Here is a 25,265-nt window from a genome sequence, read left to right on the forward strand (position 1 = left end):
TCTACCCAGCTGAGAAATCGCTCACCGGAGAAAGATCATTATGTTATTTGTTATAGTCCCATGCTCATGGTTGTGCTTTACTAAGAGTAAATACACCTGGTACAGTAGGGGGATGAAGTAGCGATCCTGTGTACTTCTGTGAGGATGTATTGTGAGTACTTACCCCTTATCTGGTTGTTGGGTGCAAGGTGGGAGAGGAAATGTAGTCCATGGTCTTGCCATGAATTAAGTGTATGCAGTAGAGGGTATGTGAGCTCTGCTCCTGCTTGGATGCAAAAAGGTGATGAAGTGAGTTGGTACCCTTAGTGGCAGTGGTATAATAGCAGAGTCATACAGAGAGGTGATGTGTTGGTGTTGTCTTCAGTATTTGTTATGTTTTTGTGCTACACCTGTTCTTGTTTGGATGCTGTAGGGGGAGACCATGAGACCATGTTATACACCTTGTTTTGAGTTTCCTGGGTTCTTAAGTGTTTGGACTGTCCTCCCTAAGGGGTTAAGGATGCACGGGGTAGTGTGGTATGCCCAGAGTTGTAGAGTTGACCATCTAAGGAGATTATGATGTAGGGGTTGTGTGTTAAGCAAAATGCTTTAGGGGGTTTGGGTGTTGCACCACAGGATTATGTGTCAATCCTTCCTAAGGGATTAAGGAGGTAGGGGCAATGTGTTAAGCCCAAAGTTTTAGGGTGTATGGTGTTATGCCCCCATGTTATGTGTCAATCCTTCCAAATGGGTTAAGAATGCAGGGGCAGTGTGTAAAGCCCAATGTTTGAGGGGGTGTGTGTGTTACACCCTAGTGTTATTTGTCAATCCTTCCTGAGGGGCTAAGGATGTAGGGGCAGTGTGTTAAACCCGCCTCTCTGAGGTAAAGACATGTATGCCAGGTAATAGGTGTAGTAAGTGGCAGAACCGTTTTTGCCTTTTCTGGCTCATGCAGTTTACAATACATACTTCCAAAACTACTTTTCTACTTAAGTTATCAAAAATCTGAATTCACTATTTGAAGTGAAACTTTAAACATTAAGTAGGAAATAATGGTGTACCATTTTTCTAGCCCTTTTGTTAAGTGTAGTAGGTAAATAAAGATTTTAATCCTACTTAGGACTGTTGAAAAAATGCCTAGCCAGGTCTACCTCTGAAACTGATTTTGGGTTTTATTTCACTTTCAGGGCACACTGACCCATGTATTTTATGCCCTTTTTAGGTTTTGCCTCGCCAAAAAGATGCGCTCTGCGCATCTTTTTCGGCGCAGGCGAAAACCTGATGAGAACTGTAGTGTGCTTTGGGTCGGCCCTCCTCATTCATTGGCTGGCTCCGTAAATGGAGCCTTGCCATTGGACGAGGGGCCTGTCCGTCAATGCCGGACCAGACACGGGGGCGTTCCCGACATTCTTTGGCTTTTGCCGACGTCACGCGACGCCGGGAACGCCCCCGAGTCTGGTCCGGCATTGCCGGCACTGTAGGGAACGGGACGGACAAGCAGATGGTGCAAAGTTTGTAATGCCCCCTTACGGAAAGCGTTCCGAAGCCGTTTAGGTGCCATAGTAGGCAAGGCGATGAGGTTAACAATGGCCGGGCTTGGTGGAAAATGCTACAGCGACATCCATTACCGGGCAACGGGGACCGCTGAGTACCCGAGCGGGTTTCACTGTGCGAGAATTTGTTAAGGCGGGCGGGGATAAGCAAACTCCCCCACGGCCGAGCCCAGCGGATTGCTGCCAGGTGACGGGGCCGGCAGCCATCCCGTCCGGGATCCAAATTGGCCGCACGACCTAGCCAGCCCCAGGGGCATGTAAACTGCTCAATCTCGAGGTCAGAGAGGCGGGGTGGGCTCCCGACCTCTCCGTACTGCTCCGGCAATGCGGAGGTGTCCGTTAGCTGGCCACGTGGCCAGGGGGTGCCTGTGCCCGCTTCGTGCGGGCTCCCCACGGCCATGATATCATTCACGCCCCTCCAAGCACCGTGCGCAGGGCGAGTGTCTTTCCCCTCCACCGTCTCGTGTGTGACTTTGGCCTGAAATAAGCTCCTAGATATTTTACTGTAGAAATCCAGCGCTGCGTCCGTGCGGGAGAGAACGGGATTCTGAGACTTCCTTAATACACGTGTTCGCAGCTGGGAATGGGGGTTCAACTTGTGTCAGGGGCCCCGTGGGACAGCCGCGGGAAGCAGCGGTCTCTTCCCACTCATTTGTAAATAAAGGACGCCCCTAAACCCGCAGCACCTTAACAACTGCATCTTGATCACCCGGAAAAGCGCTGCAGGTCTCAGTGTGTGTTCCACTTTGTGTGTTTGCCCCCCACCCCCCACCGGCAAGGGCAGTGGCAAGCCGGGGGCGTCCCAGCCGAGTCACTGGGTCCCTTGAGTTGTCTGATGCCAAATGTTTGAAGGGGAGGGGGGAGAGCACGGGGATGGGACTGGTTCCCTTGTCCGCGATCCCGGTGCCCGGAACATCTGCCTCGGGCGGTTTGTCCCTCCGGGTGTCTGCTGGCTTGCCCGGCACCTTTTACCCTCACAACTGACACTGATTGCCACCTCCCCGTGGCCCGTTGTGGTGTCTTGGATTGCTGAAAGCAATAAATTCAGGCAGCGCCGACCCCCTCTCAGTAGTATGCTTGTTAGAATAATAGATTAGTTGTAGCAGTGCGGGCTGGCGGTTGCAGCACCGCAGCTCCAGGTCTTCGCCGATGAGGCAGTTATGTGATGACACAGTTAAACTGCACTAGGAATGAAGGGCTGAGGTGGTTTGGATGGCCAGACACTGCTTTCATGTGGTGGTCCCTGAATGCAGCCCCAGTATATCACTAATTAGGTTCTGTGCAGCTCGTTGTATATGTCTCAGGCGCAACGGTTAGTATAAGCTGGCAGCGGGGTAGACTGTTCGTGCCACAATACAAGTTTATCTTGGCACCTGCTCGTGTATTCGGGTGAACTGGTGATCGGGGAAAACTGCCTCGGGCGTGGGCAGCCATGCACAGAAGCCCGCCGCATGAGGGCAATGGCGCGGGTGCGGACATCTGGCCCCCCTTTTTTCACTTTCACTTCCGGCTGGGGGACATGCACTGGGTCACCCCGGAAAGGTAGAAGGTGGGTCTGGTAATGTCGTGACCTCTGCATCAGTTGGAAGTTAGACCCGAGTACATATATATATATATGCCACTTAGCGAAACAGGTCTCTAAGAACTAGCAGCTGTTCTCCCACACGTCTCTTACAAGGTATTTTATTAGCATAGTTCAGTTTTGCAAGTTAACACATCTTTGCTAACTCCTCAAAGAACTTGTGCAATAATTGAATAACAGACTGACAACTATTGGAACATATATTCAATGAGCCAGTTAATGCTTTTGAAGAGATTTATCGCGCTGTGTATATTTAACACCTTGTTTTCTGATCCTGCTAGTGAACAATGACCATTATTCTAGGGCACATTTAACGTCATTGTCTACTGGGAAGGTTTCCAAAGTTTGGCCTTGCACCATTCAAACAGTTTCGTGGAGATGTTTATTAGCATTGCAAATACCCTGCGGCCCTAGTTTTGGGGAAAAGTAGTTAGCCCCGTCTACATCAAAGCCAGTGAAACTGGGTTCATACCGGGCAACAATGCGATAAAACAACGCCCCATCGATGGAGTTTGCACCATCTCTTGTTTTATTTATTTATTTACGCTTGTTATATAGCGCAGACTTTACCCCTAGGGGTCAGAGCGCTTCACAATAGGAACAGGAATGGTCATGAGGAGAAGATCACAAATGAGCATGTTACTAAAGCAAATGGTACATTACATGAAGCAATAGTGAAGACTGTCCATGTATCGAGAGCAACCAAATGTCAAGAGGTAGCAGTCGATACGGTGCAGGAGGAAGAAAGTGACGTGCGCAGGTTACACGAGCGTACAAAGTACAATTAGAGGTATAACACTGCATTTCATGGCAGTTACTCTAGCACAAGAACGTTTCGTTACACGACACAACGGTGGCACTTGTGCATGTACCAGAGCAGACTAGGACAATCATTCAAGGCTTTGAGGCTCGTGGGAGGAAAGGCCCGGGAAATAATAGCTGTAAAAACTGCTTAGACGACGTGCCCCAGTGCTGTCTCGGTGAATTGCAGAGCAATTAATGTGCACTCCGAATACACAGCTGGATTTGCGTTAGTATGCAGATCTGAAGCTACATGGGTCTCTACTGCCTGCTCCTAACATTAGGAATCCACCCCTTGAAACACAATCCTTCAAAATGAGTATCTCCTCATCGAGCCCTCTCGCCTCGTCCTCACCTGTACAATATTGGCCTGAATCCAATGGCGAACTGGATTGCTAACAGGCAGTCATTGGCAGGGTTTCATCCCGGACAAAAGACCTCATGTGCAGTTTCTACTGAATGATTTCTAAAAAATCTGCACTTTTAGGTAAGATTTCTTTGGAGGCTTCGTTGATATATTCCCTTACAGGCCCTCCAAATCCTTGTCCAATCTCTTGCTTTCAAGATGATTACAATGTGAATTATCCGCTGACTGCTCTTCCCAAAAAATATCTAGCCCCCATAAGGCATTTTTAACTTGTAGTGGTTTTCTTCCGCAAACGGACCAAACCAATGTGCATTAATTGCAAGTCCGAAATTACCCCCACAACTCCCCCTCCATTTCCTTTCCCCAAACAATGTCCATACTCTTAACTAAATGTAGCTTATGAGCTCAGTCGGTTCGCAGCACGGGGACTGTGGCACAGTCCTTTTCTGGAGTGGAGACAGAATTTTGAAATGGATAAAAGGACACATTCAGCGTGGAGGGGCCACCGCCCCCCCCCCCGAAAATTACTTCACTGAATGGGAAACGTTATTTTAAGCAGAATAGGGAATAATTTTACCCGGGGTGTAGTAGTCGCGCTAGAAATGCAGCTTTTTTGGCAGGCACACAGATAAAAATAATCAAATCCGGCTTAAACAGTAATGTTGTTGTTGGCAGCTTTTTATTAAAGTGCGTTTTGCTTTGTGTCCTCGGCGAAGTGGTGTTCTTATCTCTGTTGGTGGCGTGGTATCTCCTGTTCACATCCTGGAGGACGTCCCAATCTGTGACAGTCTTCCTGTGGTTTGCAGTCCAGTTTTGCCCACTGTGTATTGTTGTGCATTCACCTACTACGACAGTTTACTTTGTATGTTCAGTGCTTCAATTCTTTAGCTTCTATTGCTGGGTTTAAAAAAAATATATTTTCATATTCTCGGTTATTGTACTTGTGTTTACCGCGGATATATCAGTGTGCCTCACTTAAGTGCCATTTCTTAGCTAAACTGCTCTTTAAAATTGGAGGCTAGCGCAGCGTACGAAGGGGGTGTTGAACGGCTCCTGTCAGGATTGGGAGGTGGGGGCTGCGTCATGCGCGCGCACTTTATTTTTCCGGGTATCTCGCGCTCTCCAGTGACGCCGAGATTGATGGATCGAATACAGACTGCGCAGAATGATAACTAATGCACACCAGAAGGGTCTGGTATCCTCTGTGGATGAGATCTAAAGCCCTGTGACTCGCATTAAATGTAGCATACTTCTGCTCTGTGTGGGGGGGCTCTGTGTGGGTGTATGTGTGGAGGGCGCTGTGTGGTTGTGTGGGGGGGGCGCTGTGTGTGTGTGTGGGGGGGCTCTCTGTGGGTGTTTGTGTGTGGCATTTGCGAGAGATTAAGCTATTGGCATTGTAAATGACAATGCCATTTATTTATGTTAAAAAAAACATAAATAAAAATAATGTCAAGAGCAATGCCAATAGCTCTAACTTTAACAAAGGCAAAACCATTGCATTGTAAATGCTTGTTAATTACTAGCATCTTGCTCTGTAGGTTTACAAGACACACTTTAGGGGTGACTTGTGAATATATAAAAACAGGCTTTTCTTACAGGGCCAAGGCAATTTTTTCTGCCATGTATTCATTGCAGTGAATTTGGATTGCAGCTGAGCCAGATAATAGTGGTGTTCCTGGCAGATTATATTTTTGTCATGTGGGTGGTGTAAATACACGCTGCAGTCCACATATGACATGTTACTTTCGATGCCACAGGTGCACATAAGACGCCATTTACAATGGATGTATAGGGAAGTTAAGTAGGCCAAATAGGGAGTTCAAATGCATAGCATATGTCTTAGATAAGAAACACAGGCAGTTTGCTACTTTTTAGCAGTGCTAAAATTCACCGAATTCTACTAACCAAGCAAAGTAATAAGCATTACCTATTGCCACAAAACGTCTCAGACACACTCTGGAAGTTTAAGAATACCAAAAGACAAGCCACTGCAAACCACAGTGCCAGAGGGTAGGGGAAATAGACAATGTTAATTCTTCTTGAGTTGACTGGCTGCCCAGAACAATGTTGACCTCTCCCTGCTTTTAAGCCAACTGAACCATGTAATGAGAACAACACAGTCAGTTTATTATTAGGGAATTTGAAAGACTTTACATTAGACTGAAAGTTCAATTAAAACTGTTACAATTTTAAAAACAATCTGTGTCCAGCAGTGGTGCTCTATGACTTGTCATCCGTTTGTACAGTTCACATACGTATTCAGCCATCCTATACTCTTTAAAGCATAAATGAAAGCCATCTAAAATTGTTCTGCTTTGAACAGCTGATGTGAGGCAAACTTGTTTCTGAGACACGAGAAATGGCATTGAGCTATCGATTGGCAGAAGGTGTTTAGAATCAGCAATACGGATTTTGTTTAATGAAATTAGATCAAAAGCTACCACAATTGTCACTGAAACATAAGTTAGTTTATTGGCTATGGTTCAAGCTTGTTGCACATCACACACACAGATGATCTTAAGTTCACTCATTGGCATAAACATTTTAGTTTATCATGAGCTGCCATCATATTCGGGGCAATAATGTTACTCCATGCCAACACTGTGCAATGTTTCATATAAGGTCCTTTGTCCATTAGGAATCGTTCATTTGTACTTCAATCTATGCTATGGTTGAAAACTCCAGCCATGTCACAGTAAATTTTTCTCAGAGGCTGTGTTTGACCAGGACACTGACATTTTTTAAAAATTTCAGAAAAGTCCTGGGATAACTATTGCAGTTTATCTTTTTTATTGCAATATTTTTTTACTTTTTGCATCTGTACTCTTTTCTTTAAGTACAAAAAATAGAGCACTGACGCGGGTCAGGTCGTGTAGAGGCGCAGTGTTGACCTGCTTTGATCCCCGGAACACCAGCCTAAATTGTGCACTGGTTAGGTTTATGGACCATGCTGCAAAAAAAACTAACGGAGGGGAACTGCTCAACACTTCCTCGGCCTGAGACTCAAACCCCTTACTCATCGCAATAGCCGTTGAACAAACTCCTCTTGCGGAGCAGTCAGGCACAGGAACAGTTTGTCGAAAAAACAAAACAAAATGGCCATCGGAAGGAGATCAGCTCCCAGGTTAGCAAAATCCGGGACTCAAGCAATACTTCAACCAGGATTACAGCTTTTCCTTAAGGGAACACTGTTATAGGATTTCTGGGCAGTGCACTCACAAGAGAGTTTTACAAGTTATGATGTCGGGTGCTTTTATCTACAAGAACCGGGGCTCTCTTATCTAATTTAATTACTGCAACATTTTTATTTGCTTTGTTTGCAAAGGTTTTAAAAAATTATGCAATAAAGTATTTTTTTTTAGAGCACTGATATGGTGGTGCTGATTCACAAAAACATTTGTGGGTTGTGAGTATGTGAGGTAGTAATAGTAAAGTGACGTTTTACGTATTCTTACATCCTTTTATGAATTGGCATCAAAACATCGCAAATGAAAATATTCAGGAAATAGCGCAAATGAAAGGAGTGTGACTTCTTTGCATTTTAACTAACTATTGTGGAGGTAGATGCACCAGAGTCTTGTAAGAGTATGTAAAAGAGTCTTCCCTTACTCATAAATGCTTTTGTATATTCGCCCTGGTGTTTTTAGCAATTGATTTTGAGGTTTAAGCAGTTACCTTTCTTTTATTCTTAATGTCATTCTAATAATCTAAATAGCTTCTTCATCTCACCTAGAGGGTAAACTAAATATTTTAAGGTATCCTTGCCTTGCAAGCATCCCTTTTTAGTAGAGGTGTTTGGTCCAGTTGTGCTAGACTTTGTTGGTCATATAGTGTGGAGGAAGCCACTAACATTTCTCCCTGGAATGTGTCAAAGGTCTGTTAAGTGAGACTGCCTCTCTACCATTAATTTTATACCTGGTGATGGTTGTCTTGAAGGCATCGTCTCAAGAGTTCCAGAAAGGCTTTTGAAACTAAGGTCTATCCCAGACAAGGGAATTACCATTACAAATCCGACTCTTCATATTGTAAATGAAACTCAAAATGAGGTCGCGGTGATGGATATCATCACCTTACACATTGTTCAAGATTCATACTGAATAATGGGGTTAATGGATGTTAGCCAGTGTGTCCATATGATTATTGAACACCCAGTTAATGTGTACTCTACCATAAATAAAATATGGAATACATATTAAGGGATTTGCTATTTGTATCAGTGGATTGACTGGTATTAATATTGAACCACGAGTGAGGTAGAGCAGGAAGCCCATAAGGGCCGACATTAGAACCAGGTAATTTGTCCAGTCATGTCTCAGTGAGGGCAAGTATATTGGGTAGTTAGATGAGACTAAAAATTATCTGCAGGTAATTTGGGACAAATCAAAGCACATCTCACAGTGGTTTGCTTTTGTTTGGCTGCGCAGAAAAGGTAGGATGATGGCCAGAGTACATATGCATGCTAGTTACGTGCAATTCTCTCATCACGGGTAAGGCAGAAAACAATTCCTCTCCCCACTAGGAGACTCTCCTGTTTTATCTATGATCGCCTGTTATATAACTATTGCCAGATACTCATGACTCATTACTCTGTTAAGAAATTTGGGATCTACAACCAACCAAAAATTCTACTGACCATTTACACACTCGAGAGTTGGATAATTGTTTGCCAGTGTCAGGTGACCACGCTAAATGCTGATATTTTTTTTGCTTGATAGAACTTTGAGACATATATTTCCCTGTTTAAGAGCAAGTAAGCATAGTTAGGATAGTTATGTTTTTATTTCTAAATCTGACTTCTCTTATGGTTACAACATCTTGACATAGCCTTCTAAGTCTGGAGTGCATTCCAAAACAAGATCCAATCGAGAAGACAGCACCTATGACTTGAAGAGAGTGGTTGAGACTCTAACTTTTTCATCCTTGACATGAACTCTATCCTGTTCTTAATCCGTGTTTCCTAATTTAAATGCACCAGAGGGCATATTCAATACTTTGGAAGGAGACTCTCTTGATACCCTTCATGCTGTCAAGTATCAGCCTAGTAGCAGTCAAATACATTATGACAAATGACGTAAATTTACTATTGCAAAAGGTCTGATTCACAAAATCGTGTCACTTGCGACCACAACGAGGCATTTTGGCATATAAAAACCCACATTGTGTGTCAACTGGGTTTGCAGCTAAATATTGACTCAGTATATGGAAGGAGCTTGTTTAGGGTGTCCCTTCCAAATACCGTTTCGGAATGGGCTGTATTAATATTTTGCCACCAAAATCCAGTTGCAAAACATTAGTATTTTAAAGACTACACAACTATAGTGGTAACCCATTCGCTAACGGGAAAGGGCCCCCAACGGACCACTTCCCCTTCGTGAATGTTGACAAAAACATTTTTAAGAGTAGGCAGTTCTCCAATGGACCACTGCTTACTCTTAAAAAAACGTTTTTGTTTTTTTAAGGGCAGCACATTTTTCTTTGATGAAAACAGGCTGCCTTTAAAATAAATGAGTGTTTTATTTAAAAAGCAGTGACAGATATGATGATTTGCTGACCCCAGCTGGCCACCATCCCTGTGGTGACTGTGAATCATAGTGGGTCACAATCTGAAGCCTGCCTCATTAATATTCATGAGGTAGGTCGAATTGCAACCCACTATGATTCAGTATTTTGTAAACCAACCTAATAGTACAAAGTTTGATGCATAAAATCAGTATTTTGCGACCACTGCTTTGTACATCTTACCCCTTGTCCTGAATTGGCCAGTGAAGTAATTATAAAAATTTTATAAATAAGAAAAGCAAGCTGTTCATGCCTCCAGACTTGCTCTTGCTTCCAACACTCAAAGTCTTTATTGCAATAAGACGAGTTTTGCAGTGTTGTGCAGACCCTAGTACTCTTATTGACAGACTTTGGCATTTCCAGCTTTCTGAGCTTCCATTTAACTTTTCATACACTCCACCACTAGGCTAGGATGATTTGTGGTACTAAACGGTATACCACAATTCATTTGCCCTAAAGGATCTCTACTGGTTCTTCCTGGTAGCAATTCAATAGTTGACGTGTATCAACTTTAAATTTCTGCACCACCAAGAGCTGGAATACATTTACTCATCACTCAGACTCTCTGGGAGCATACAAATTTGCGAAACCTTTAAATTCTGAGAATGGAATCTAAAAGCTTCAGATCCCACAAGTACACTTCACATTTTCTGAAACTCACTGACAACAGACCTGAGATATTTGGAGGACCTTCTCCAATTCTTCAAAAACCGAGACCTATACATGTTGAAACTTTGCCTGGGCTAGAGTTTGTCTTCTATTTTTTAGACTGCCCTTCCACTCTCTCTGCCCTGTTCCACATCTCTATAAGACTTCTCCTGATTCCCCCACCCACACGCGCCCAAAGCTTCATTCTTTTACATTTTCTCAATTCTTATAAAATCGTCCCCATTTCCGCTCCATCACCTCATCATGTAACTCCTCTTCAGTTGCTCTGTTCCAACTTATTATGCCTAACTGTATCTTCTGACTATCTTTTCTCTTCTTGACCCCCTCCCCCAAGCTTCCAAGGACTTTCCTGACCACTCAGTTCTTCCTTACATGACTTTTCTCCTACAGAGAACCCCTCAATTCTGCAGTAAATTTCCCACTTCGTTTAATTCTGATCTGTGCAATATTCTCTTTTGATTTGAATATGTTGGATATCCTCAAATTGTTCACTTTTGTATACCTGATTTCTCTAACTTGCCAGTCCTCAGTAAGGCATGCCACATATCTTCAATATTGTTTCTCTGTACAGAACGCCAACAGTACTTTGGTGAGTAGTGCCTTACAAAATGCATTGTAAAGAACACGAACAGCTTCTCCAATTTTCACTCTCACAACACCCATACATAAACACATACACAAATAGAAATATGTCAATTTATTTATAAAATAAATTATGCTTAAAGGCAAGCTCACACCTCCCGCCATCCACACACTCAGACATCCTTACATTTATGAATGCAAACACATCTCACCATTCAAAACCTCACTACATCCAGCATCCATCTACACTCCCTTCCTCTATTAACACTCAGGCATAGACACGCACTTGAAGATCTGCCAAGTAAATTGCCATATGTAGATGCTGTTTTACCATCTGGAAGTACCATGCCCTGTTGTACATGCCTGGTAACCCCGCAGTCAACAGTCATTAAGAAGTATATTTTGAAGTCACTAACTCACTGACACTTTATCATGTCACAGAATCAGTAAAGAAATGTAAATGCAAACGGGGAAGCAAACAGACCATAAATGGATCTCCTGGGATATGGGGAAAATGCGAGGGTTTTGTTGTTTCTCAATAGCAAGAACCCAGTGCACAGCATAGCATGTAAAGAAATATTAAACAAGGGCAGTACTTGTGTGCAGGTGGAGGGGAAAGCTAATTTCCACATCTCAACCCATCAATTATTCCAACCCCTAGCTCCTAATCAAAGCCTAGGAAGAGGGGGTGGCATAAAAATCACGTTATTCCGTACAAATCACTGTAAAGAGAATTGAGAATGGCAGAATATCTACACAGTACCTGTAAGTACTGTTTTGCGTTCGCCAACACTGCTAAATTTCCATTTGAGGAAGTGTGTGTTCCTCTCCTTATATATATCCCGAGTGTGCCTTTGTGATAAGTACACAAAGTTTCTTGCTAGAGAATGGGTTATAAAAATACTGGCTTCCTCGTGATTGTACCAAGCCTCCAGTCATTAGGAAAGTGGTGTTAGTCTGTTACAGCAGTCCTTTCTTCCAGCAAGAGAAAGTTTGTGAAGGGAATCCCATCATTGTGATTCACACTGTAAGCAGAAAAGGACAGCTTGCTAGGATTTCTTTAAGATACTACTGGTCTGGTCTCTCTAATGTTCAGTACTGTATATGAATAAAATGAATAGGCCCATCAGTATGTTTATGTCTCCAGCTTCTTACAAGCACTCTTGTGAGGTCCGCTTCTGAGGCATGTTGTGTGCCTGATAGAACTTCTGACCTTTGAGTTTTATACTTTGTGCTGACAGTAACATATCACTGGCACCAACACTCCCTGGTAGTACTGCTGGCCTGGTGCTGCCCAAGTGCGGAGGAGTGCAGGACACCATCACAAGTACAGATGTGACCAAGGTTGGCAGGGATCCTGGTCGAAGCCTACTACCACCACCACCATTTCAGCTGTTACTACCTCTTTTGGCATGATCTGCTGTAATACGTGACAGGAGGAGTGGGCCTTCTGTGGGTGAAGTATTGCCACTGCCTTAGCATAACATCAGTACAATCATGGTTAGTTTAGCTAATTTTAGCCATAAAAATAATCCCACACAACACACCTCCCTGCTTCTTAAGAGTAGAAAGATCTCTTTCATCCTCAGTTAAACTCCACCTGTTGTGAAATGGTCCGCCCTCTAACTCCATTGTCAGAAGGCTATGCTTTCCTCTACCTCTGAGGTTCATAAATGTTGGAAGATTCTGTTGCATCCCCTTGTTTCAAAGGTCACAATGTTGCATGCCTCCATTCCTTTCTGCATGGCAAAAAACAAAGCCACCAGTCCCATTGCACTATATGCTTGGCACGGATCTAACCAGGAATCTCTGTTCGCCCAAGAAACTGGGCCTGTCAGCTTTGTCTGTCTGTAAATGTCAGCGAGCTAAATATTGGATTGAAGGGATGAGGTTCCCGCTAGGCCATAGGAGGATCTACACAATAATGTGTCGAATATGCATGAAGAATGAAGGCTACTGTGCCCAGAAACATGTTTCTGATATTAAAGTGAGCCTATATGTGTGCTTGCATCGTTATGCATGCGGACTCAAAAAATGAGTTCACAAATAGCTTTTTTTAACTACGTGCACAGTGCAACAGCTTATACTTGAAATGCTTGTTACATTCACAGGACTCTCAAGCGAAGACAAGAGAAACTGCAAAGCAATTGAGAATATATAGTTAAAAATCGTAAAGGGCAAGACGTTTTGAAAAAGGAGAATTTTTCCATGGTTGTGTAAAACTAATTATTGTATTAATTATTGAAATAGTTTAAATGAAAAAATGTACTTGGAGTTGCGAATAACGCCAAAGCTCAATGTATTAATCAAAGTTCCCACTCTTTTTTATTTGAATTGGGCAAGTTCTCAAACTATTGAAAAAGGGAAAAGGCATGTCTGGTATAGTGCAAAGAAAAACACAACCAAATAAGTATAGCAATTGGCTAAAACATTCTCTGTTATTATGTTTGACCTTAGGGACTCCAGTTCCACCTTTTTGAAACCATCCATACTGATTACGCCTTAGCTTTCAAGGTTTCTGCATTTCCCGATAAGATGTGTGATTAGCTCACCCAGTCCAGGATTTTTCATTCGGGTACTTGTATTCCTGCATTTAGATTGAGGTAAACAAGTAGAACACTGGAGTGCGAGAGCATCTCAAGTTCGGAGGCGGGAAACTTAAAATGGCTGCTTTACTCAAGATATCCGGCCCTGTTTTGTCAAGTGGTAGCATGTCTCTGGAATTTATCATTTTCTCTCTTTTTTTTTTTTCAGCGGAAGAATGGATTGTGGCAAACCCAGAAATGACAGACAAAACAAGGTTCACAATTAATGGTTTGCCTACTGGTTCAAAGATCTTTGTGCGAGTCAAAGCTGTGAATGCCGCCGGCCCAAGTGATGCCAAGCTGCACCCACAGCCTATTTTAGTAAAGGAAGTCATAGGTAAAATAACTAGCTCACTCTAAACCTCGAACTCTCTTTGTATTGTTCTCCACCATGTATAGCAGGTGCGGTTCAAGAGTCTCAAGCAAGTGACATTCTGGCCACAATCCAGTCCTACGCCATCTCAGATTTTGTGTTGCCATGGAGCAGTAGAACTGCTGAATGTTCCACTCTTAACACCAAGACAGGGTCCCGTGACAACGTTGAAGTCTTTGGGCAAATCAATGGGTTTAACACTAGGACCTCCTTGCCCACCTGTGTGTTATGCGATTGTATTGTATTTCACGCTTTCTCCTTCTGCGTCTCTCTTTGTCTCCCCTTCACTCTTTCACTCTCCCTCTCTGTTACTCCTTATCTTTTCTTCTCTCTCCTCCTGAACCCCCTTTCATGCCACTTCCCTCGCCCTAGTTCACAATGGCTCAAGTACGCAAAGGTCTTGGCAGTGTTTTGATTTTTGACTTACAAAGCCAATGCAGCATCAAATGTCCATTTGTTACGAATTCTGAATCCTGCTTCATTAATGTTAATGAGGCAGGACTGCATTTCTTTGAACGCAGGGATGGAGGCCCACAAATGTCAGCAAACCTCAATTTCCGCGTTCAAAATCGCGAAATTACATTATTTTTCTGATTGCTGTCTCTTAAAATGACATGGATCGAATTCAATTCTTTTATTTTTTTATTATCAAAGCACAGGCCTTTCCTAATGCTGCCAGAGAGCTTTAAAACATAAAAATCAAGAAAGAAAACAATTACACAACAATAAATTGCAATCAGCAATAGTACAATTCAGAAAGCAAGGGACTGTACAGCATAAGAAACAGTCTCAAATGTTTTTCAACTATGTTCTGAAATTTAAAAGGGTAGGAGCAAGAATAATTGGGGGGGGGACAATTCGCAACCATAGGTGCAGTGAGTGAAAAAGTCTACTTGGTCATCTGATCAAGAAAAAGGTAAAAGTAAAAAAGAGACTTACTGCAAGTTGTGCAAAGCTTACCCCTTTAGTACCCTGATAGCTGAAGCTCCTTATACAAGAGGGGTGTCTTTAACTATACCTCCATGTTGACACAGGTAAAGGACATATTATTGTCTTGAATTGTTCCCTAGACCATAGATATAATAACGGGGGCGGCCTATGGGAAGGGAGGGAAGGGCGGGTAGATTGGGGATTTGATAGTTTGGTGTCTGTAGACTCCTGAGCATGATCCTGATATATATCTCAAACTGTAGTATGACAGCTGATGTTTACTGTATAAATCACAATAAAATATGTTTAAACAAAAATGGTTCTTGCACATTCAAAGCCTCATATGTGCAGCAGAGAAGTCTGAATTGAATGCGAGCCTTTAGTGGCAGTTGGTGCCGAGCTTTGAGGAGCAATGTCTTCACTTTTCAATCTACCCTCATTCAAGCTGGTGACAGAAAGTAAAATAACTCTGATAAGAGCACGTTTTGTGATCCCACCTAAAAGTTTGTTACCCACATCTATGAGAGACAATACCCATGAGTGGATTGCAACCCGATAGGCATTTTGAGATACCCCATAAACGTTAGAGATCTGTGCAAAGGGAGGAAACATTTGATGTGCAGATGTGCTACATTTTTTATGAATGAATTGTGAATAATGACCCATTTAAAGACATTGTAAATATTGCTATTGTGCCATTCAAGACATTGTAAATTGGCTTTTGTCCAACATGAGTGCTCTCTCTTTTAGAACCCCCGAAGATCCGTCTACCTCGACATTTGAAACAAACCTATATCCGAAAAGTTGGAGAAGTTGTGAATCTCGTCATCCCTTTTGCGGTAAATAATGGTGGTGATGGTTTTTATTATTTGGCAGTGTCCGTGCACAGCGCCTTTCTGAGTTACGAAAGATAGAGAGATATCTAATTCCATAAACATAAATTTGCAATTCTTCCATAGCCTAGCTTCGCCAAAAATACTTCAAGGCTAATTGGATAATTGGCCATGTAGAAACAAATGTTAGTTTGTTGTAAAATAGGATGAACTGCAAATATAATTCAACCTAACAACATTAAGAAGAGTGAGAGGAATATAAGGTTCATACTGTGTATCCTCCCTTCTTATCATATGGAGACAAAAAGGTATAGTGAACCTAGATCTGTAAAGGATCATGGGAATTGCACATATGTAGTAGTAGTAGTAGGTATACTTGTAGAGCGCGATCCTGTCACCCAGAGGGCATCCTGGCGCTTGAAGTTCGGTCAACAACACTTATCGCTGCTCAGACATTTCTAGGAAAGAGATGCGTTTTTAGGGCTTTCCTGAACGGATAAAAGTCCCTATGGCTTCTCAAAGAGAGTGGCAGGGAGTTCCAAAGTTTGGCCGCTGCAACGCTAAACGAGCGGCCACCCATCCTAACTCTCTGGAACCTTGGGACCACAAGCAGTTGTGCCGAGGAAGAGCGGAGAAGCCGCGGGGCAGAGTACCAGGCAAACATATTCTGCAGTGGCACTGGGCCCTGTCGGTGTACTGCCTTAAACACCAGGCACGCCGCTTTATACAGTACACGCAGGTGCACCGGCAGCCAGTGTAGGTCCCTTAACGCTAGGGCTATTTATAGAATATCACTTCTTCGGATAGTTAACCCTTACCCACCAATGGTGGCATGCATCATCAACAGGGTTCCCGCCTGCAATAAAGGCTATCACCTTCCCTGTATTAGCTCCACAGCACAGACAGCTTTTTTCCTTGAAGGAATGTTTTTGTGATTAAAGTACCTTCTGTAACCCCTGCCCGCAGGGTCTCTCACTTCCCATTTCTCTACCTGCATTACGACCAGCCTGCTACTTTCAAGGTTCTTGTTTTCATTTGTTTAACTGTCATCATGGTGATTTATGTTGGCGTCCACTGCCCATTGTATGCTACCGTTTCCACCATTGCGATTATGCACTTTCATGATGTTCACTGGTATACTCTCTGACACACAAGCATTCAATACTACCCGCACTCGTTTTCCATGCCACACTACTTCATGTTACATGTTTTTCCGCGTTCTTTATCATGATTATCAATACATGAAAGCGGCACTTTCACAACAGTCACAACGTTACCGTGCTTTTCCCGCGGCTTCAGCATGAGCTTTGACTCAGGAGAGTGGCACATTCACAAGAGTCACCTATCATCGCACATGTCGCACAGTGTTTTCTCTCTTTCCTCCTTGCAGCCACACCTAGGGTGATCCCCTCCTCGCTACCCTTGTGTAGTCAACGACTAGTTTACCCTACTGTATCCTTTCCTTCCACTCACCCCATGTTCTGTATCCTCCCCAGCCCTGATGAGTCACAAGACCTCTCCTAGTGACGAAACACGTGTCGGCTGGTTTTTGTTCTGATTAATACAGTCGTTGCTGCTATATATACAGAAACTTTTTGAACTTCTAGTGGTGTCGACCACTGCTTTTACGGGGGAACAGCGTTTACAACGCAACTTTTACCACACAGTACCTTTACCACGCAACTTTTACAATGTAAGTCGTTACAACGACTTGCGCTGGGGGGTGCCGTAGGATAGGGAATAGTTTAATTTACTATCCAAAACCTTCCCTACCATCCACAGGGACTGGAGTTGGAATAGTAAATTAAACTATTCACTATCCAGCGCCCCCCAACGCAAGTCGTTGTAACGACTTGCGTTGTAAAACCTGCGTGGTAAAGGCATGCGTTGTAAAAGCATGCGTAGTAACGACATACATCCGCTTTTACGTAACACTTTGAAACTAATGTCAACATTATAATACCTTCATCACGTGTGCCCAGGACTGTGCTTACTTTTACAGTGTGGATCCTGTGATTCACACACTCCCGGGGGTTATCGGGTTATTCCCCTGACCTGGTAGCAACGTCCCGATACAGGTCCATAGACAGCTCATGCAATAGCATGGCACGTGTCGCACAGTGTTTTCTCTTTTTCCTCCTTGCAGCCACACCTAGGGTGATCCCCTCCTCGCTACCCTTGTGTAGTCAACAACTAGTTTACCCTACTGTACCCTTTCCTTCCACTCACCCCATGTTCTGTATCCTCCCCAGCCCTGATGAGTCACAAGACCTCTCCTAGTGACGAAACACGTGTCGGCTGGTTTTTGTTCTGATTAACACAGTCGTTGCTGCTATATATACAGAAACTTTTTGAACTTCTACTGGTGTCGACCACTGCTTTTACGGGGGAACAGCGTTTACAACGCAACTTTTACCACGCAGTACCTTTACCACGCAACTTTTACAATGCAAGTCGTTACAACGACTTGCGCTGGGGGATGCCGTAGGATAGGGAATAGTTTAATTTACTATCCAAAACCTTCCCTACCATCCACGGGGACTGGAGTTGGAATAGTAAATTAAACTATTCACTATCCAGCGCCCCCCAACGCAAGTCGTTGTAACGACTTGCATTGTAAAACCTGCGTGGTAAAGGCATGCGTTGTAAAAGCATGCGTAGTAACGACATACATCCGCTTTTACGTAACACTTTGAAACTAATGTCAACATTATAATACCTTCATCACGTGTGCCCAGGACTGTGCTTACTTTTACAGTGTGGATCCTGTGATTCACACACTCCCGGGGGTTATCGGGTTATTCCCCTGACCTGGCAGCAATGTCCCGATACAGGTCCATAGACAGCTCATGCAATAGCATGAGCGCCATTCTTCCTGATGTTACTAAAAACCCCACCCCTAACCTAGAGTTAATATGTGATTAGTCATTTTGAAAATGTATGGATTGTACCACACAAGTCTATTGTTTTTATTTATATCAATGAAAAGTATGAAAACCCAGAATACTAAAACAATGCAACAACTGAAAGTGTGGCTTGATTTGCAAGCCCAGCGTGAAAATAACTAAATGTTAAGAATTTAATTGAGTTGTTTCAGGTAGCGTTTTACTCTGTAGCATTACTCAGTAGCAAAATTAAATCCTAAAACCATCCCAGCAACCTTTTCAAGATGTATGACCCCAGAAAGCCAGTAGCAGGTGCTATATCTGTCATCACATGAACCACATGACTCAAGCAGTCACTTCCATGAAGTCCACTGCTTGCCATTTTGGATTGCTGACATTTAGCTGCTTTGCCATTCTTATCTTATGACCAGCACGGCTATGTTTCCAACGGAATGTATTGTGAGACTGTGTGACTGGCCGCCTTCCATTCTGTTGAAAGACACCACCAGCAAGTCAGTGTCAAAACCTGGCCTGAGCCTTGAAATAAAATAAATAAGGCTCTCCCAGATTCCCATTAACACTAAACTTGAAGGTTCACGGTTTGCCACGCTGCATTTGATGCATCAGGTGAAAGTCGCTCCATGAACCCAAAGTGTATTTCCCGTTGTGGAGTAGGCCCTGGTAATCCTTTAGCGCAAAGAGCCAAGGGCCACATGCAACAAAATTGGAAATTGTAAATACCTAATTGCGAATTCCTGAGAATCACAATTAGTTAATCGCAATTTACTATGTATGAAACACAAAGAGTTTCAGATAGTGATTCCTAGATGTTTGCAAATCACTCTACCTCGAGGTAGATTGTAATTTGTGACCCCCTAGGAATAGCAAACATCACGGGTATGGTGGCCTGCTGAAGTCAGCAGACCACTATGTCAGTGATAGCTTTTAAATAAAGCAATCTTTTTTTTTGCAAAGCAGCCCGTTTTTCTAAAAGAAAAACGAGATGCTTTACAAAAAGTAAAAATAAATATGTTATTTTCATATTTTAAGATTAGGAAGTGGTCCGTGGGATCACTGCCTGCTCTAGAAAAATGCTGTAACAAACTTTCACAATGGGGAAGTAGTCCCTTAGGGATGCCTACCCATTTGCAAATGGGTTACCACCTACTTAAAATGTGAATGTTTTGGTACCGCATTTCGGTCACAAAACATTCCTACATACCGATGCGATTCAGTATTACGAAGGGATGCCCTAAACATGCCCCTTCCTAATAGCGAATCACAAACGCATTTTGCGATTCAGTAACAGGTTACCGAATCGCAAAATAGGGTTTGCTGCATCTGAAAATGCAGAAAGCGTATTGGCCTGTTTGTGAAGGCAAAAATGCTCGATGCAGGTGCCCCCAAATGTTTAATTCACCTCGGGCCTAATCATTGCTGAAAACTCTATAGATAAGAAGAGGGTGCAGAAAAAGGGTCCACAAACACGTGTACAACACTGTAGGTGTGTGTTTGTCTTTCTAAGTGTGTATGCCTGTGTGTTTATATTACTGTCTTTCTCGGTGCGTGTGTCTCTCTTTCTCAGTGTGTGTATCTGTCTTTCTCAGTGTGTGTGGGTGTGTCTGTCTTTCTCAGAATGTGTCTGTCTTTTTCAGTGTGTCGGTGTGTGTCTGTCTGTCTTTCTCAGAGTGTGTGTGATTGCGTGTCTGTGTGTATCTATCTGTCTCTTAATGTGTGTATCTGTCTTCCTCGGTGTGTGAGGGTGTCTATCAGTTTGAGGGGGTGTTTTTCTAGCCTTAAATCACTTTCCACGCTCACAATTTCGATAGGTAGAATGATAGGTGGACAACCCTGAGAGGCGAGTTATATTCGCTATTACCATATCTCCTTTAGAAGTAGCATCATTTATTGTACAATTTACTTTTCAGGGGAAACCAAGACCAAAAGTATCCTGGAAAAAGAATGGCGCGCACATAGATAAAACTCAGATCAACATCCGGAACAGTGAATGTGACACCATTCTATTTATTCGTAAGGCGGAGAGGGGCCATTCTGGAAAATACGACTTGAAAGTGAAAGTGGAAAACCTGCAAGACAAGGCTTCAATCTTCATTCAAATAGTTGGTATGTCGGACCGCGCTGATGCTTTTTCTTTTCGCAGAATGCTAGAGTCTATCCTGGACGGACACACAAGCCCGAAAACACTCATTAATATAGTAATAACGATTGATAATAAACAACACAATACTGCCAAGGCGCTATTATTTTAAAATGTAAATGTTTTTTAAGCGAGTCATCCACACAGTATGCTACCAAAACAGTTTTTTGTGTTTCTCCAAGATTCAAATACAGAGGGACAATGGCCGTGGGTCTGAAATGTGTAGATCTATAGACTGCGAAGTGTTTTGTACGTATTGGTGGGCAGAAATATGTTTTCCAGTCCACTGCAGTTCAAGAGCCAGGCGCTAATGTGGCTGCTGGATAGAATTAAGAGTGATTGAAAAAAAAGATAGGCATTGCGACATTTTTAAAGAAATGCAAGATTATTATTATTATTATTCCCTGTAGGATTGTAGAGTCAAGGCGGCTGATGAATTTTGACTTTCAGTGGTCGCATCTGCCCTAGTCATTTCAACTACAGCAAAACACTATAGGAATTAAAACAAGTGAATAATCTATAAAGCATTGACGATTTTTATCTATACGGAATCAACGTGTAATTATTTCGTAACAATAGGTTTTATTTGCATGCATTGCACTATTGCTATCAAATAAATTACTGATAAATATATATGGAATTATATTTTGCCTAGGGCACCTTTTTACATCAGGTAGAACTAATTTTCATCTTGACCACCCCTACATGTGTCCTTTCTTAGGACTTCTAGTGTTGCAAGCATTTATTCTAACACATAGGCTGTGATATTTAGTATTAATATCTATGTACTCATTAGCCAGGGATCTCTTTGACCTTGGAGCAATCATGTATGTATGTCACATAATAATACCAAATGGCAAAGCCAATAGGTCTTGCTTTAATGTGCCAACACATCTAAACAAAAGCATTCAGAAATGCTGTTTCAATGTTTTGCATACACAAATGTGGTTTGTCACATTAAAGCCAGCCTTACTGGCTTTGCCAATGTTGGGACAAAGGTAGCAAAAAAGGATAGTTTTCTGAAGAGCATATATGAGTGGCAAAGAAGTAAAAGGAGTAACTGTGTGGTGACTGAATGTATTTTTCAGATGTAAAATAGTCTCTCCTGCATTCTAATGGAAGCTCTCCCAGGAAGGAGCATTGATGCGCCAAACAACTAAGAAATACTCCCCAGGATAGAGTCAAAGCCCAGTTTCTGTGTTTTTAATGACTTGGTAGCAGTAGGTCATGCAGACAGCTGCGGTGCGTAGTCAGACTTAAAAAAGAAAAGATGCTAGACAAATCATCTGTGAGCCTCTGAGGACTTTCAAGCTGCTTTTTGTGTCTTTTGATCTAGACTTGACTGGTAGACCAGTCAAGATGAGTACCATGTATAGGCAGATAGGATAGGCAGCTTCTTGCAAATACCCCAGTAACCACCGGCTTGAAAGGAGTATTGGCAAGTATCAGAGTTAATACATCTGCCTGCCTACTTCGGATATATTAGACTTTCAGTTTTCAACTCCTACAATGCAACACTAGGCATGATGGCCGGCGTGGCAGGGCTAACAATCAGAGCACATGCTCCAAAATCCATACAGTAGTTCAAGAATTATGGGTGATCCATAGCTACAGTACAATACTGAATGAAACCACCAGCTACATACATGACATTATTTTCCAGCAACTCCTCTCCATTATACATGCTGATATGAATTTTCATTCTTTATTGTTATTTATAGAACATTTGCAGACACTCTGATGAGGCAACAAAAGCTTTTAACCTGGGTAGATTGTTGTATGCTGTAAACGGAGTATTGGAGTATTACATGGGTCTCTTAAGCTACCACATTACCATCCCTTTTAATATCTTGCCCACTAAAGTAGCCAATCAAAATTGGGAAGCCCAGTTACAAAGTCATGTATCTAACTATGGCAATGACTAAACCCACAATCAGATTTTGTTTTTGGCTTACAGACCGTCCAGGGCCACCTCAATCAGTAACGATTGAAGAGGTGTGGGGTGAAAATGCTGCCTTAGAATGGAAACCGCCCACAGACAATGGAAATGCCAACATTACAGGATACACTGTTCAGAAAGCAGACAAGAAGACAATGGTACGTCACACAATCAGATTAAATGTAGAAAGCCTTGTGGTGTTTGTCAATATTTTATGCGATGTGTCAATACGATAACAGTAGAAACAGCTTTATATCAACATTTACAGTCCTCAGAGTCCTGTAAACTAAAATCAATGATACAAAAAATTGTTCCCTGAGGTGAGATCAAGTTGAAACGCCCTGATATATAATAACCTTCGTATCTAAGAGTAATCTGTTGTTTCGTGAATTAATCTGTATTGATTTCAAAATGTGTACTTCTGCTAATGAAAGATATTTGAATGCAGGTCCCCTATTGCAATTCTGCCTATGTGCATCTGCCAAGTTCATGTTCTCGTAGGTGTTGTGTAGCTGGGAAAGATGGAAGGGGTTGTGGCAAAAATAAAGGGCGCATGAAAGAGGCTACAATCACTTATGTTATTTTGGGATATCATAGAGGAAGAGGAGGAATGGTACTTAACAAACCTTGCAGATAACTACTAGTGCTGCGCTAAGGTTGGCATAAGAGATGTATAGCAGCACACAAAACACAGGAATACAGAAGAAGTGTCACATAACATCTGTGTCTAGGTAATTCTGCACAGTACCTGGTCACTGAGTCTGGGGCAAGCAAGCAAAAGCTAGGGTTAGACTAACCGAGAAACACAAGTGTTTAGAAGCATGCTAACATTTAGTGCAATAGCAAAACTTAATCTCTAAGTTCTCTTTTATTCCTCCCCCTCTCCTCCCCCCCCCCAGGTCATTTCTTGAGTGTTTGGTGCATATTGATTGCATGAATGTCAATAGGGCTAACCAGGGGTGGTAGCTGCTATTCCTGGCTTGCTCCCTCCTTCCACTAGCAATCAGGGGAATCGGTGTTTATGCCTGGTTGATGCATTATTTCCTAAGACACGAATAGACAGCTAAAAAATTGCAATAGTTAGTTAAATGGTATCTTGCTATAAAGTTAAAACAATTTGCTGCCAAAGGCTTGAATGGTGTGCCATTTTGATTGGCTTCCAGACAGTAACACATCTGTCAATATTGCAGCAGGTAGAGTGGGTCTGGGGCCCCAGGGTGTGCAGGACCCACTGCACTCGAATTATTGACATTTGTTTGCTACCAGACAGTAAGAAAGAGTGTCCATTTCTTTTGCTTGTATTGGGGTCTAAAGCACCCATGTTGCACAAGTGCTTGCAGAGCCTAATAATAAGATTCCCTTTGATAAACCCTTGCTGCTTTCTAAGCTTTTATAGCGAGAAGCCCTTCATGAAGGATGTCCTACCAAAAAGCCTCCTTTCCAGTGTTAAAGGCACAATAATGAATTAACAACTCATTACAAGAACAAAAAGATATAGCATGGGCAATGTAGACCCCAAGAGCCCACCTTAGATACATCTAATAAGTAAAGATCGCTCAGCATTTGCAGGAATGTAGTTATAAGGTCAGAAGCAAGATCTCCTGAGATAGGACCCAAATAGGAAAGTAAGATTCAGTACTTAGCGTAGTCTAATGAGTACAGAAAGAATGCAAATATCTCTTTCATTTGCACTTCACTTGCTGGAGACATGAGAATCATTTATGAGTAGATTAAGGCAAATGGGATCTATGAATCCTGTCATTACAATCTCTGAGGTTCCCTTTGTGCTGAATGTGGCGAGTGGCGACAAAAAGAATAGAAGAAGTCCTTTCATCCCATGGCAACATCACAGTATAAGCTGAGAATAAAAGGCTAATCTACTGCCCTGTTGGAGTATGGATTCTTTCAAACATAGATTGCAATTCAAAATAGTAACTAACTTCTTTGTTTTTTCTAGGAATGGTTTACGGTCATGGAGCACTACTCCCGGACGTGTGCGACTATTTCTGAACTTGTCATAGGAAATGAATACTATTTCCGAGTTTTCTCTGAAAACATGTGCGGCCTGAGTGAGACTGCAACAAAGACAGAAACCAGTGCTCTGATTGAGAAGGAAGGTTGGTAATTGTTTAGCAACTACAAGCATGTATTTAGGAGGCATTAAGATTCACCATTAGTGAAGAACTATAAGTAGGGCCTTCATGTAACCTGGGTTACACTGTCCTACAAGCCAACCAACATATACCTCATGGTTTCTTTTTGTATAATGTTGTTTCATTACACTATGCAAAAAGGATATCCCTCTTTGTCTACATGCTACTACTCGCTATAAAATAAAACAAGCTAGTATCAGAATCGCCTTTCAATCACTTTATTCAAAGTATTTACAGCTTCAGTGAAATATCAATGCACTATTTAGACTCCAACACAGAATTAAAAAATCTGTGCTGTGCATGTCACTGTGTGCTTC

General features: G+C 42.5%; 1 protein-coding gene across 20 annotated transcripts in view; it reads left to right on the forward strand.

The window, feature by feature from the left end:
- The window catches only part of MYBPC1 (myosin binding protein C1), a 339,911-nt gene that overhangs the window by 285,560 nt on the left and 29,086 nt on the right, over positions 1-25,265 (forward strand). For all 20 annotated transcript variants that reach the window (XM_086919135.1, XM_086919143.1, XM_086919137.1 and 17 more), the window contains 5 exons: positions 13,847-14,014; positions 15,731-15,819; positions 20,627-20,822; positions 22,814-22,953; positions 24,753-24,912. In XM_086919135.1, the coding sequence (XP_086775261.1) occupies positions 13,847-14,014; positions 15,731-15,819; positions 20,627-20,822; positions 22,814-22,953; positions 24,753-24,912 (753 nt within the window). The remainder of the gene's footprint in view (positions 1-13,846; positions 14,015-15,730; positions 15,820-20,626; positions 20,823-22,813; positions 22,954-24,752; positions 24,913-25,265) is intronic.

The sequence above is a fragment of the Lissotriton vulgaris genome, chromosome 1_1 (assembly GCF_964263255.1).
Source record: "Lissotriton vulgaris chromosome 1_1, aLisVul1.2, whole genome shotgun sequence".
Lineage (NCBI taxonomy): Eukaryota > Metazoa > Chordata > Amphibia > Caudata > Salamandridae > Lissotriton > Lissotriton vulgaris.